General features: G+C 43.5%; 1 protein-coding gene across 2 annotated transcripts in view; it reads right to left on the bottom strand.

Annotated features, from left to right (window-relative positions):
* Nucleotides 1–15,741, bottom strand: part of npas1 (neuronal PAS domain protein 1) — a 28,578-nt gene extending 12,837 nt beyond the window's left edge. For both annotated transcript variants that reach the window (XM_073491315.1, XM_073491323.1), the window contains exons 1-3: nucleotides 15,647–15,741; nucleotides 14,066–14,304; nucleotides 1,829–1,896 (exon numbers count right to left, since the gene is read on the bottom strand). In XM_073491315.1, coding sequence (XP_073347416.1) covers nucleotides 1,829–1,896; nucleotides 14,066–14,304; nucleotides 15,647–15,741 — 402 coding nt within the window. The remainder of the gene's footprint in view (nucleotides 1–1,828; nucleotides 1,897–14,065; nucleotides 14,305–15,646) is intronic.
* Between the last annotated feature and the right edge of the window lie 381 nt (nucleotides 15,742–16,122).

Below are 16,122 nucleotides of genomic sequence, written 5' to 3'. Positions count from 1 at the left end.
ATACACACACACACAAAGGCAAACAGAAACAAGACAGACAAATTAGAGCAATTAGTGTGTATCGAACAAATTACAATGAGCTAGAGAACAAACAACCCGTCACCCCTCGGCCTCTTCTCTCAATTCACAAGCGCACATGCACACACACACACACACACACACACACACAAACATGTGCACACACACACACAAACATGTGCACATACACACACACACGCATAAAGTGAACAGACATGAAACACTCCAGCTACACACAACAGCTGTCAACAAGAAGTGCATTACTGAACACACAGAAAGCAGCACAGGAGCTAAAATGCCACATGTACACACACACACACACACACACACACACACACACACACACACACACACACACACACACACACACCACACATGCACTCAGACAAGTGCGCACATACAAACATACATAAACAAATAGAGCAGAGAGATACGAGGAACTGAGCTCATAGACCAGAGCTGTTTCAATCAGCTGTAATAAACTCAGAACCAAAGCTTCGTCCTGGTTCTCCGGCCACACACATAAACACACACCCAGACACCGGTACAGACACAGACACAGATAGAACCAGAGTCATTACAGCCTGCAGTGATTCTAATGAGAAGTGAAAGGTATACAGCCAGACCATTAGAGAGGACTGCTTCAGAGAATAATACTAATCGTCATAACAAGCATCCAGGAGTGAGCCGACACAGCCTCACACACACACACACAGGCGCACAGACCAGGGCCACTTTGCTCTAGAAGAATGATTGCTATTTTGGCGGCCCAGTGCTTAAAGTGGCAGTGGTAATTTATGCAACTGACACATCCAGTATGCAAATGCGTGGCCGGGGTGTGGGGCGTCGTGTGTCGCGGGCGAGGAGAAACCAGCCGCCTGAATGTCGGAGAACTAAAGTGCAATTATCAGGCTATTACGGCGGGAGGACGGCTGGGAGGGAAGAATCATACAGTTTTTCTGGAGCGTTAATTTGATTTCTATCAGCGCCGTTCCCTAAGCCTCCCCTTCCTCTTTAAAATGCCGGCGGAGAGCAGACATATGTAACGTTTCTTTGTTTTACCACAACCTTCTCACTTCGAAAACTCTCAGCCTCTTCTCCCGTCTTCTTTCTCCCACTCCGACCTGTTTCCTTCTCAGACAAGGAAAGGCAAATTTATTTGTATAGCGCCTTTAAACTTTACATAAAAGGCATTAACATCCTTCAAGGTTTTACTCTCTCTCCTTGTCTAAAGTACAATCTGCAGTGTTACCTTCTCTGCACCTTCTCTGAGCCTTTGTCTCTACATCCTGCATTTCGTCATCCCCGCAGACCCTCCTGCCCTAGAATCCCCCTCAGGCTCCATTCATCTGTCAGTGCAAAGGGAGGCATTCTTTGGCAGCCGGCGGTATCGTCCGAGCATCTGAGGTTTATGAGATGTGCGCCTGTCCATGTGTGCAAATGCGAGAGCATGTGTTTGCTTGGAAAATGTAAGTCTGAGAGACCGAAGGGAGGAAGACTTGAGTCGGGAGTGACACCCTGTAGCGCGAGGCAGTCACTTATGAGACAAATGTGTTCGTCTGTCAAGGAAAATACTCGACAGATTTTAAACTTTTCAGACAAACAGAGGGATAAAGATCGTTCCTTTAAGGGTTGAGAAAATTCTACTTCTCAAGCTTAACAAACCAATTGAAAACCCATCTGAAGTTTTTCTGAACTTGTGGAAAGTTTTGGGAACATGGTTGTCACGGGACAGCAGCGACGCTATATAATTTTAATGATGAGAGAAGAAGAAAAAGAAGAAGAAGGGTGTGGGTGCTGTGGTTGTTACCTGCAGGAGGTGCGCCCCTAGGTGCTGCTCAAACATGTCGGTAGCCAGAGAATGGGATGGCCGTCTTACTGCAGAGAGAAAGGAGACAAACACACATCAGACACTTACATAGACTTTTGAGAGTCATGATAAGATAAGAAGTTTTAAGATCCCTGGTCACTCTTACCACTCATACAAATTTTATCATTACATATTAAGGAAAATCTGAGGCAGTGTGAGTTTAACTAGCACATAATGTACTTTAGAGACAGGAAAATTGCAGTTAAATCAAAAATATGTATGAAATCATTTCGCTACGATGGAAAATTAAATGTTGTAAAAAGAGGTGCTCTCAGGGTTTAACTGCAAAGTTCACAGCTTGAGTCCTTTTGTTGCACGTTGTTCCCATCTCTCTCTCCTCTGATTGTATGTCATCTCTCTACAGTCAACTCACTAATAAAAGCATAAAAATCCATTTTTTGGGGCCTTTTTCATGGCTTTCTATTGGACAGCGCAGCTGAAGAGTGACAGGAAATAGGATGAGAGTGAGACAGGGGATGACATGCAAGAAATACTTAAAAATACATTTTAAAGACTGATTTGTTCGTATCCTTTCCTTATAAATGTCAGAAAGAGTAAGAAAAAATCACTGCATCCTTTGAGATGCATCCTTTCAAACGTTAAAGTTCACTTTTCTGGATGAGAAAATAACTACATGAGGTGAAAGAACTCCAGGTGAAGCTGCGTTTTGTAACTATAAGTAAAGCGATATTAATGAACTTGGCAGCTACCCCACTTTCAGATGAATGCAGCTATGACATATTAGTAATTATACAGAATCATCTGTAAATGTGACTCAGCGGGGTTTTGTAATCACGTTGCATCTCTGTGACATCTTTGACTCTGCACCGAAATGAAAAGTGAGACTTGAACCAATCATGTCTGATAAACAGAAGAATCGACCGAAACGGTCGCGGCTGTCTAAAAAAAGAAAAAGAAAGTGAGCATAAGGAGGGGGCTGCTATGTGACGCACACCGCTCAACTGCCGCCAGACACGCAAACAAACACACACACACACACACACACTCATAGCGTCTGCATCGCCTCTCTTAATGCATCCCAAACACAAGCTATCAGAGCTGCTTCAGTGCCAAAGTGGTGCTGTTTACCAAGGCAATTACAATACAAATAGAGTTGGAGGTGGTTAGGTAGGGGAGGGGGGGTGAAGATAGGTATGAGAGGAGCAGCGAGGGTACGGCCGGGAAAATGAGAAAACACTAAGGAAGGCGAGAGTGATCACTTTCTCCCAAGCAAAGCCGGCCATGAGGGGCCGCAGTGACGTGGAAGATTAATTTAGCAATCAGCCGTATTTACTGTTTTATGTCAAAAAGAGTATGTGACGGTGTGTGTGTGCACCTGCGAGTATGTGATTGCAAAAGTGGGGACCATACGTGAGAACTAATCTCACCCCAACAGGGCTGCTTTTGAACACAATGTTCCTTATCCGACAGAGACAAACTATGTGTGTGCGTGCGCGCGAAATGTGTGCCTACAAGAGCATATGAATGTGTGCATGCGTGTGCGTGACTTTAAGGATCATCAGATGTGCGCGCGTGTGTGTTTCTGTGTGTGTGTGTGTGTGTTTGTGTCGCTGCAAGGCTGAGGGAAATCAATACACGTTATGACAGAAAAATGAAAGCGCTGCTCTGGGTTACAACTGAACGCAGAGGGAGGGTCGGAACACACACACACACACACACACACATACACAATCACACACACATATATATTGCCCAGCTGCCTGCTTGTGATGTGGGTTCAGTGAATAGAAGAGGGAGGCATTCCATTAGAGCTATAGACACGCACACACACACACACACACACACACACTTCAGGAATACACACAGCAATGAATTCTCATGCACAGACTACACAGCGGCAACATGCCCTCCGATTAAACAACACAAATACCCGCGCACACACACAAACTCACACACACACACACATAAATACAGAGTTGCCGGACAAAGCCACAGTGGCATTGTGAGATTGGGGTCCCCCTGTGTGACGGAGTGTGAATATAAATAAGGCAGGTCCATTCAGGCCTATGAAAGGGGGTCTGGTGCTGGGACCCTTCAGCCTCGCCAGTCGCTGCCTGGAGGGGGGATGGGGAGCCCAGCTCGCTCTCTGCCTGCCTGTCAGGCTCCCTTGTGGGGCTGCGATGGAGCTGCAGCGCAGGGGAGTCTGGAGGAGGAAGCAACCCCCATCATGACCAGATGAGAAAGAATCAAAAAGGATACACAAACACACACACACAGGGAAGATAGTTTGTGCATGCCTCACAACCAAAGAGACATATATAGTGTGGGAGTGTGTGTGCCACAGATCCCTTGAGGAGTGAAGGTGATGGTGGGTGATCAGTAGTGCTGAGTAGTGTCAGCGGGGCGGAGGAAACGCTGGATGTGACATGAGGCCAGGAGGGCTGACGGATGAGTCTACACGCTCACACACACACACACACACACACACACACACAAATACACAGAGGACCATTTATTAAAGACTGCCAGGGTACAATAGGGCAGCCAGGAAACCAAAACACTGGACCTGGTGTGTGTGTGTGTGTGTGTGTGTGGACACATGCACGAATGTGTGCACATGTGAAGAGAGAGCGGTGTTGGTATCTCACCCCGAGAACAAAGATCCTTCTGTAGTGGTGCTGTGAACCCCTACTTCTATACGTGTGTGCGTGTGTGTGTGAGTGAAAGGGTCCTGCATGATTCTGTTTGTTATATATCATCACTTCTGTAATATCTTGTCTAATCATAAACCTAATCATCCAAAATCATTTCAAGAAAATGTTGTTGTTGTTCAACTCGGGTCTTATTTTTGTAGTTGTAGCTCTCGTTCCCATCAGGAATGACATTATCCTCACTAAGTTAACTGCAGGGATCTAAGAATGCAGACCCAACCCAAAATGTTCATAAGATCACTCATTTGACAAAAAACTGTGCATTCTTAATTTTTTCCTAATAGTTTTGGTTATCATTCCTGTAGTCACCAAGTTCATTGCCAAGATCTGCGAATGCTGCGTTGTCACTCAGACTAAGTCTGATTGGACAAGAAACACAAGCAGTTAGATAATCATACAAGTTCTGATCAAATATCCAAAGTAGTCAAACTCATTTGGCATTTACCGTACCTGTAAGTGCAAGCTGTTATTGTTCGTGCAATAAGCAGTGGATGAATCGGATCATAAATGAAGGCAGATCGCCACCCACCATTGAGTCCGGTTCTGCTACGAGGTTTCTGCCTGTTAAAAGGCAGTTTTTTGTCGCCACTGTCGCCAAGTGCTTGCGGAAATGTTGGGCCTGTGTAAATAAATTAATCAAGGAGTATGGTTTAGACCTGCTCAATTTGAAGATGACTTTTGGAAATTGGCGCGATACAAATAAAGACTGACTGACTGACTGACTGACTGACTGACTGACTGACTGACTGATTGACTGAAAATCCATCATGTGTATCTGTGAGTGGTGAATTAATGTCCTTCCTCTTAAGAAACTGCAAAGCCAATTTCATGAATAAAGTTGCGTATAAAGTTTTAAACTGTTAACTTCTGTGTTTGCTAGCTTTCAGCCTTCTTCTTCTTCTTCTTTGGTGCCTTTAATGACACACTGCTACGCTTCTTTGCATTTTAACGGCACAAACCCTCGATGAACAAACGACGAACAGACCTATATAAACATTGTTTAAAACTCCACAAGGTATCCTTAAAGGTGAAAAATTGGCCACCTGTCGAATTGATACTCAAAACAAGCATATCACGCCAGCTAGCTTACACCAATGAAATGGGAGCTTTGGACTGGGATTGGACGGGGCTGGGTTGGTTTTCAACTAAAATTCTTATAAAGTGCACCATTAATTTGAGGTTAGTTTAATTAAAACGTAATATTGACACGTATTAGCAGCTGGGCTCTGAAAAGATTTTAGTGGAAATCTAAGCTGTGATTAAGCAGCTTTCAGACTCAACTACACCACATGTTGTACCTCACACAGCTGTAGCTTTTCCTTCTCGTGGCTTGCAGAAATCAGACCTATTTGGTGCAAAATTCACAGTAAATACACCACGAGTATTCAATATTCAATAAAAAGTGTCAAGAAGTAAGTAATGGTACTCATTTGGAGAGAAATCTAATGAGGCAGCACTTTACACTGATGACTAATGGCCCAATTGAAGCACCAGCAATAAGGGATTATTGCCAACATTTTTTTAGCTGCACTGATTTTTGGTTTCACCTCCAAACAATCAGCTAAACTGTTGTTGTTTATAACCTGTCTGGTTGTCTGATGACTCATTCCTCGCCTCAGTCTGACTTTGTTGTTTCATTGTCCCCAGATGTCGGCAATTACTTTGATTAAGTAAAACTAGAAAGTAAGACTCAAGTTGCTGTTGTGTACACACATGTAATAATGTGCACCTGGACCCGGACGCAGACCTGTGTGCGCGCCTGAGATCGCTGGGTCGGCCCTTTCTGTCACACTCCCATTTCATTAGCTTCCCAGCACTCTGCCGCGAGGTTTAATTTCATTGTGGGAATAGGAGACAGAATGGGACTGGGTGCGATCGGACACGTTAATTATAGTCTGACTCGCAGGTCAATTCTCGGGGTCTCCCCAGCGCTCCACGAGAAGAAAAGATAGAAATTTCATTTGAATGATTTCCATTATACCTCTGTCTAATACATAATTTAGTCCCAGTTAAGTCCATGAGTGATGGCCACACACACACACACACACACACACACACACACACACACGCACACACACCTATACATCCCCTCTACATGCACATATACAGAGGCTGTCTTTCCAACCCTACAGTGTCGACCTTTTTAACTTCAGGTTAGGATGGGAATCAAACAGATCTTCCCCTCTCTCTCTCTTCTTATCGGTCTTCGTCTCTCAAGTCTTGCTCCGCTGCCGTCTTTTTCACCCTTTCAAAACAAGAGCCCGATCACCTGCCAAGTTGTTTACTACCATCCAAATGTGACGTTTCGGCTGCTCGACAGACAGACAGAGAGAGAGAGAGAGAAAGAGTGACCCTAATCGCAGCGTCCCTTCTCTGGCGCAATTATCTTCTCACTCTGACATCCATCCCTCCCTCCATCTCTCCTCCATCTCTGTGTCTCTCCTCCGTCGCTCCCTCGCTCCTTTTGCGGTCGAACATAATTTGAGTGCAATTAACTTCCCTTAAAAGCCCCGGCTGCTTTAAACGCCGTGAATTAGAGGGGAGGCAGATGCGGGGAGAGCGCGAAGAGGTGGGGGAGGCAGGAGGGAAGGGGAGGGAGACAGAGGCAGTGAAAGAACGGAGAAGGAGAGGGGGAGATAGAGAGGGAGCGAGCGGAGGCTGAATGAAAGTCAATGTCACCAACGCTGGGGAGGAGAGAGGTGTGTTTGACCTCACTAACAGAGACAGTAAAACACTTCAGCTGGCCCTGTTGCTGGCAGTGAGTTGTCATTGTACTGTACCTTGTAAAAGACTGAGGGGTTCTCCACCTGCTGTATTGCACCTGTTAAAGGCTGAGTTGCTACAAATTTGTGGAGAGAGAATTTTTGCAACATAAATTTGACTTAAATTTCATGGAAAAAAAATCTATAATAACCTGGATAACTTCATTAAAAATGCACCAACTGTGGAAAATTCAAATTTTTCACAATCTGGTTCTGGCCAGAGCTTCTATTCATTATGATAAGACTGTTCTCACCAAGTTATTTATCAGCATGGCTTATGTTATTGATTATACTGTAGATACTAGCTTATCGCAGATATGCTGATATTAACTAATGTGCATGTTAATAAGAAACAGGAAATTGCACCACAGAAATGCCAAAGATATGTTTGAGCTGATTTAGAAACCGATAGAGCACTGAAAAGTTTATCTTCGCAATTCTTTAATTAACAAATTGAAGCAATCCTTATCGAGTATGTTTCGTCATGTTATGGCAAAACTCTCAAATATAAATATTGTGTTTTTGCCTCAAAAATCCAATACAGATCAGGCTCTACCGTAGACTGTAAATATAGAGATGGTCGACGCATCTCCTCTTCCTCCAACCGTACATAAATGAAGCCAAATATGGGGGCTGCCTTCTTGCGCCGGTGACATCATTTAGAGCCAAAGTCTGTGCTATAGTGATTGGACATTGGAGGGGCAGTATCAAGATATATCTAATTAAAGGTGCAATATGTAAGAAATTTAGTTGAAAACATTCAAAAATGTACTGAAATATTTACAGAATGTGGAGAAATAACAGCTGTGATGTTGTGGCGTGGCAGAACTATCTAGCGTGCAAACCAGCTAGCCCTGGTCAATCAAGACACACAACACGGTTCTCTGAACTCCCACACCGGGCCGCTAGCTTCATGCCTAACTGAGTCAACTAGCTAACAGCAGCTACGTAGTAGCAGTAGCAGTTAAGTAGCAGTTAGTGGTTGTCGTGAATATGAATTCAACAGCTGGCCAATTCTTATATATTGCACCTTTTAAACCAAACTTTCTAGACGTTTGACGTGTACTTTTGAGTTTTTAGTCCGACCCATGTCAGTATGGGTTTTAGTACCAGCCAGCCACAAGGGCGTGATGGGGATACATAGGTTTCACGGTCATGCTGTCTTTCTTCCGCCCATTCCGATGAGCCCCATTGGATTATTTGGAAAGAAACTGTACAGAAGTCAGTGGGGAGGGAGAAAGACATTTTCGATCCCGTTTGAATTGTGCCATTATTTGCACATATGATGTTTTTCATTTTTAAAGAAAATGTTACAAGATACTAAAATACCATTTTATAGTATGGTTATATGTAACACCACTCTCGCTCAATGTAAGTCAGCAACACCAACATGACATGTCACTTCGGGACAGACAAAAAAAGGTGAAAATCACAACATGATCATCCAAATCTTTTTTTTTTTACAGAGCAACTGATCTTCTCACAGTGCTCAAGTGATGTAGAAGTTAACTCCAGCTAAGCTTACTTCTGACCACACCCTCACAGTGATGCAGGGTGTGCTCAGAGGTAAAACACATTCAAACTTTGAGGATGAGAGTGCAGTGAAACACTAATTTCCAGCCTTATTTAAGTTACTCTTTAAACAAACAACTTATTTGGAAAAGAAAGTAAAGCTCAATGGTAGAATTACTACTCAAACTGACTCATGTTTGATGTACTGTATTGTCCGAATAAAGAGGTTTAGCTATTCTCGCTAAACTGTTAGCTTGTTTACATCCTGTCTGATCCGCTGACCCTCCTGTGTTGTCCGACTGCTTTTCAGCAGTGTTGCTGCTCTTCAGTTAGTGTGGCGAGTGAGCACAATGTTATCACAAGCTACAAAAATAAGAAATAGTAAAGAAAACGGAATTATCCTTTAATGTGACATTTAAAAAGGCAGGGAAATAGAAAAAAAAAAAAAACTGATCCCCAAAGCAAAATGTACTCAATACAGAGAGGTTTTGAAATATAAATGATTTGAAATAAAAGGGTTTATCCTTCAGTGCGCTGTGCAAATAGGTACAAACACCCGCGCACACACAAACACACACACACTCGCACACACATACGCACACACACTGAATGGGAATGAACATCATGGGTCATTTTACTTTTCCTCCCTTCAGCCTTTCCTTTTCGTTTGCTCCTTCCTTCCATAATCTGTCTCTCTCCTCCTTCTCCCCCCCTCTCCTGCTCTCTCAATCTCTCTCTTTCTCTCTGTGAAGGTCATGCAATTGATTTTCCTCTGTCTATTCATTTTTCAAGACTGGCTTTGAAACGTGGGAAGCAGACAAAAGCCACACCGGCCCCTCCCCTTCCCTCCATCCCTCTCCTCTCTCCTCTCCTCCAGCCTCCACCTCTTCCTTCCCTCTCCGCTGGCCCTCGCCCCATCCAAAAACCCCTCGGACGAGGGGGAGGTGGGGGAGTGGAGGAATGCAACCCTCCCCTCCTCCACCTCCTCTCTCTCCTCACACTCCTCTCCTTCCTCTCCTCTTTCTCTCTTTATTCCTTCTACATTTGTCCCTTCCCCTCCTCTCCGTCCTCTTCTCCCTTTCAGCTGGATCTCTGACCACATTCCACTAACGGAATTAAAGTCATGCATCACACTTAAAACCCTGCCAATGCATTGTGGGTAGACTTGTTCAAACTGATGTCCAAATTAGCATCGCATTTTCAGCCTTGGCCCCGCTGAGACTGTGTGACCTGCTTGTAAAAATCTCCAAACATTTAGTAAAACACTACGGGAGGAACGCTCAAGATATTTCTGACCGTGGGCTGGGATGTGTTTCCGTGACCTTCGTGCAGTTGCTCTATACATTTTACAGTTATGGGCTCACATTTGTACAAGAAGTGCCTCTCATTGTAGTGCAAACAGCACACCTCGCATCTGTCTTTCTGCAATGCTTCCAGTCCGCGCACAGGACAGCGCAGCTACTTCTCTAAACAGCAGGTATTATTCGATCAAGGCCAAGGAAAGCCTGGAACACTGAGGCAAAACAATTCACTACGCGTAGCGCTCTGTCAAGGCCGCGGCTGCGTGTAAAGTGAGCGAGTGTATGGATATCACTCAGACATTCAGATTGTGCTGCGCTGCATGGCTGATTAGATATCGATGGATCCCAATGGATTCATCCATAACAATGTATATTTTCTGATATCGTGGCTATAGATTGGGGCTCACCGTGTGTGTATTAAGGTATGATTTTTTATGAGTGAGATACTTTTGGTTTTCAGTGAGGTATTCCTATAAATGTCTGGGTATTGAACCTCAGTAGCTTTGACGTACAGACTGAAAAGAGTGTTTAGCACTGAAATGATGAGGTGATCGTGTTATTATGCTGTGCTGTGCACAGAGTGTACTTATACTACCTGTCACATTGTCCTGTACTGCTTTTGCAATTAGTATACAAAGAAAATCAATGCACCTAATCAATGTAGAGAAAATGATACAGTATGTGCAATAATGGACGTCAATAGGCCTTTTAAGTGTAAGGCGCATTGACATGTGACTGTAGGAAAAGCAACAGGTGTAAAATATAAAAGGACTGATGGCTGAATTCAGTTTCGAGGACCAAGTGTTGAACACTAAACAGATCATCGTTAATGTTATTTCTGCTACGACAAGTTCAACTGTCTCTTGTTAAATCAGGCTACAATGCTGTAAACCTTTTAAATGTTGCAGTCTAGAATAAACTAAAAAGTTTTTTGAGATCTTTGTGGAGTTAACGCACCAAACCCGGCGATTTCTTGAAGTGTTTTGTGGCTGCTTGTACGGTAGCACCTCATTTTCTTTTGTGCTTTTTCACTACAGACATTTTTCACTTGTCAAAGCAGAAGACAGGTGGAATTTATAAAATTAATGGCTGCATTTCATTTAGGTGAGCTACTTTCCAGGGTTCTGGTGTTGTGCATGCTCACTCACTGACATGGCTTACTGGGACACTTAATAGAATGGAGCCATCGTTAACATTATTGGCCTGTGCTTTTACTGCTTTGACAAGCCAAAATGTCTGCCGTGAAAAGGATCTATTGTGGGACAATGGTTCAGCTAAACACTTGAAGAAAGCATTTATTTTTCTACTGTTTTTATTTATTTTGTCACAACTACTACTCTGGAAAAAATACCACTTCAAAAATAAGTAAAAAACAATTAATTTAAGGTAGTTCTGTAACTTGTAATAAGTAAAATTAAAAAGTAAAGAAATGGTTGTTTCTTCTATTAAGTGTACTGAGATATTTCTGATGGGAAATTACTTAATACTTCAGATTTTGAGTTTTTGCAGTGTAATATATATGTACATACTAACACTAATACTTATTCTTTGATCTGCAGATTTATAACAATGATCATTTGTCACGACTTTATTCTCTAAAGACCTTTTACGGATGCTTGCGTTGAGAAACACAAAACACCAATGCTTCGAAATAAAAATAAAAAATATGTTTTAGATTTCTTAAATTAAAGGGGAAATTCAGGGATTTCATACTACACTTCCATCCTTTACAACACAAGAGACAAACTGAAAAAAGTTGGTCAGAATCAAAGAAGCAAAGACTTTTAGTGTTTTAGCCTCTGGCACGGCCCAACCTCCAAAAACACTGGATCCTACATTTCCCACAATGCAGCTAACACCTTCTTTTTTAGAGGATCCCTGTCTGGTAAATATCATGTCCTTTAAATGCCACATTTTCAATTTGTTACACAGACTTTTTGTTATAAATATGCAATTTCAATCCAAATTTATACAATGGGTCGTTCTCCATGTGATGACTAAACTGTCCGTAGTGTGTAAAAACCATTATATCTTATCAGGAATGTGTTGTACATATTGTGTTAAATCAAGTCACACACAGTCACACACAAATGTGCTATTAACACGACTGTTTTTTGCTCACATTTCCCCAAAAATAGAGAAGAACTGGCATGAACACACACACACACACACACAGACACACAAACACACACCTCTAATTGTACTGTAGCTGCATCGTTTCCCCTCAGTAATAGTAGCAATTAGACAGGCTTTATAATTACACTGTCCTCGTTATATAGTTAATTTCTGTAATTACAAATCGCACCAATAGTTCCCTCCCTCTTTGTGTATCATCTATCTCCCCCTTTCTCTCTCACACACAAACACACAACACGTAAATACTCCTCCTTTGTGTGATTACTGTATATGCACATGTATGTTTACAGGCATGTGAATGAGCACGTGCCTGCGCTCACATACAGCATGAGTAATTATGGCGGCTAATAGAGGACCGGATAATTGTCCTGGTCCGGGCTGAATCTTTGTGGTGTGGGGCGTCTCTGTGGGCGGGAGAAAGTGGGCAGATCGGACTGCCGAGGACTGTTTTTGATTGAAAGGGACATGCGAGGTTGAAGCATGGATTCAGGCGGTTTGTGTGCATTGGCAACGAACATCATCATATTTATCTCTGCTGTATAATTTTCTTAAAGGCGGAACAGCATGAATCCTGAGCTGAGAAATGATCTGTCACTACCATGTCTCATTTAAAGCTGCGTACTAGTCAGTCTCGATTTCTGAACAATTAAAACAGCACAGAGGCATAAAAAAGTGTCAACAATTAACAAATTCTAATAATATTTCCTATCAGGGGTGTAGCCAGGGCGTTAAAAACACTGAGGCCACCAGTCCAAGACTCTCCCACCACAAAAATTTGAACCAGACAACAAATTATTTTTTTTATTATTTTGATTTATATATTTTCAATAATATAAACATTTAATTATCCAACGAGTGTCTAAATGCTGTTTCCAGGCCCTTGCCAGGCATCCAGGAAAGAAAATCTGGTGAAAATCTGGAGTCTGAATCCTTTCCTGGCCTAAAATTAATTACATTTAAGTACACTGATTGTAAAATATATTGGAATCAGCCCATAAAATGTTACTTTGCAAATGCAGAATGTTAACTTCCCAAATTACTAAAACCTCAGATTCCCATGGGAGTGTGAACTTGGTAGAAGCTACGGCTCTGTTTCATACTAACTGGGTGTTCAGACGGGACACAAATCAAATTTTGGTGTAGGCGTGATTGCACACAAAGTCAATGGAAAGATAGGATTAGACACAAGAAGAAACAGGAGAGAGACTGGAGGAAAACAACAGACAGACCCAGAGTTTCTGGTGTGTTCTGTCGCTAGCCACCTCAGAGCTAACTGCCTTCTTTTTAGTGAAAAGCATGAATAGTCCAGTGGTTAAATGTATTGCACTCTGGTTAATGCACTCTTTGGTTTGTTAAAAGCAATCACATAAAAATTAGGGATGTCAGTTTCAGCTAATTATGCTAGCTGTGAAGTTAGCTGTCGTTTGTGACAGATGTCAGAGCTAACGTCAGCTTCTCTGTCCTGGCTCGCTTGACTTTTAGCTCGTCATTCTTCTTCTCAATGTGCTCTTCCATGTGTTTAGCCACATTAGCTCTCGGTGTCATAACGTACTCTGGCTTGAGGTAACGTTACCATACAAACTCTTTGAATCCCAAACCCTCTACCACGCTGATCAACCGGCACACACACACACACACACACACATTCTCCTCGTGGCTAGCAGCGACGTGATCCATGGAAATGTCGGCAGGCATAGTCCTAGTAATTCAACTATACTGATAGTAGCATCAGACATGGTGGTCTAATTGCCAGTCTGTCTCTACAGCAATCTTTTGTGTTTCCCTTTTGCTCACCTTTGCTGCAGTTGCTGTCTCCCTCCATCAGAGGGCTCCAGGGCGGGTCTCCCTGGCTGGCAAAGGTGCGCATGTGCAGGTAGCTGATGGTCAGCCGTATGACTGAGGCCTTGTCCAGCTGGCTGGTGATGGCCCCGGGCAGAGGCAGCATCTTGGCCAGCTCGAAGAACTCGAAATTTTCCTTCCCCCGCCGCGAACGAGCCGCATTGCGAGACTTCTCTTTACGTAGGTTCTGGAGACTGAGAGGTGAAGGGGGGGAGAGACGGGAGGAAAACGGAAGCAATAGATAAAAGCAGGGAGGAGAGAAAACAGGGGCAGAGAAAACAGTGTGAATCAGCACTGTGTAGAATGGGAGGGGTATGACATGGTGTCCATTCAGTGAGCACCTGTTGAGTGATTCGTGCTCTGTACAGACGACCCGAACATCAATCCAGAAAACTCATTTCATAAATACATATGATGGTAATGGCTCCTGCAATTCAAGTGAAACAATCTCCATTCTGACCCGTTGCAGATCGGCCTGGTAATTACAGACAAACTCCCTTCTTCTATCTGCCACAGCACAGTCCTAATAATGCCATTTGCTCCAAAATCCATATGTGAACACACATACACAATCTCTCGCTGCCTATCTCACTCTCGCTCTCCCCTCCCTCCCAACCCTCTCTCCCCCTCCCCTCCCTCCCTCTCTCTCTCATCTGGTCCCGGGCTAGTGAGCTGAAGCCGTGATTGAGGGATCAATAGGAGAGGGAGGGGCGGAGTGACAGAGGGGGGCCGGGGCTCAGGTAGCCTGTCTCTCTGATTGGGTATTGACTCTCCTCAATGGGGCCTGAGTGGTGGAATTATGTTGTCACAGCCACTTCACAATTTGTGTCGGTGCTGCGCTGGAATAAAGTGTGTATGTGTGAATGTGTGTGTGTGAGAGAGAGACAGAAGAACCAGCCTTTCTCCCTCGTGTCTGTGTTGTTGATTCTCATCCTAAGAAAGACCACCAGTGCTGTGTGCATGTGTGTGTGTGAGTAAAAGCAAGAAAAGAACAAAGAAAAAGGCTGTACGTAGCGTGCGTACATATGTTTATGTCTTAATCAGCTGACGCAGCTGTTGTATTTCTCCTTGCTTTTCTCTAATAAGTGAAAACAGTGTGTGTTTTTCTGTGTGTGTGTGTGTTGTGGACTCATGCTGCCAGCCTCTGTAACATCTCATTATTATACCGCCTCGACCCCAGCCACCGAGAACAATCAATACACACACATTGATTCTGCTTAGTTTTTATATCCGCCTGTAAATGACTGCCCATTAATAATTCCGGCCAAATTTACTTAATCTCCCACTAAGGGGAGGGGATTCACGGCTCTGACAGGATTGGCAGGTGGGCAACAATGCAGGTTATATGTAGCAGCGAGGAGATCACACTTACATCTTCTGGATTGTGTTTCATTGATAGGAAATTCTTCTTCAGGCTGCCGGTGTGTGCAAGGGTGTTAACGCATGGATTTCACCTTGCACAGATTAATTCACGGGCATGCACGGCGGCTTATACAGTATCAGTGTGAGGGGATGGGTGTGTGTGTCGTGTCTCACCAGGGCAGCGTGGGAGGCTTGGCCAGAAGTCCTTGTAGGAAATCCCACTCCACGCTCACGCACTTCCCCTCGCTGACAAACGGCATGGTTGCCATCCTTCTCCCAATCACGCGCCGCCGCCGCCGCCGTTAACGAAGGCTCTGATTGGCTGAGGACGTGACAGATTCAGACCTGGAGATCCACGAGAGACAGCAGAGGAAGAGAGGCAGAAGAAATAGTCAGGGACAGAACGTGTGGAATTTAACATGTTATGGGAGTCTTTAATTTTCTAATTAGCACCCGCAGATTTCACTCATCAACAAAATACTTATAAAAGCTTGGAGTGAGCAGAAGGCCATTTTTCAATAAAGAAAAATGATGACATTTTATCTCCATTTGCAGTTTCCATTCAGCCCTTTTAATTCAATAGAATATAATTTGCATCAAAGTGCTCGGATGAAAACCTGTCTCGTGATTTTTTACTTCATCTATCTGAA

Source organism: Pagrus major, chromosome 2 (assembly GCF_040436345.1).
Source record: "Pagrus major chromosome 2, Pma_NU_1.0".
NCBI lineage: Eukaryota > Metazoa > Chordata > Actinopteri > Spariformes > Sparidae > Pagrus > Pagrus major.
This window is presented reverse-complemented; position numbering and strand designations above follow the sequence as displayed.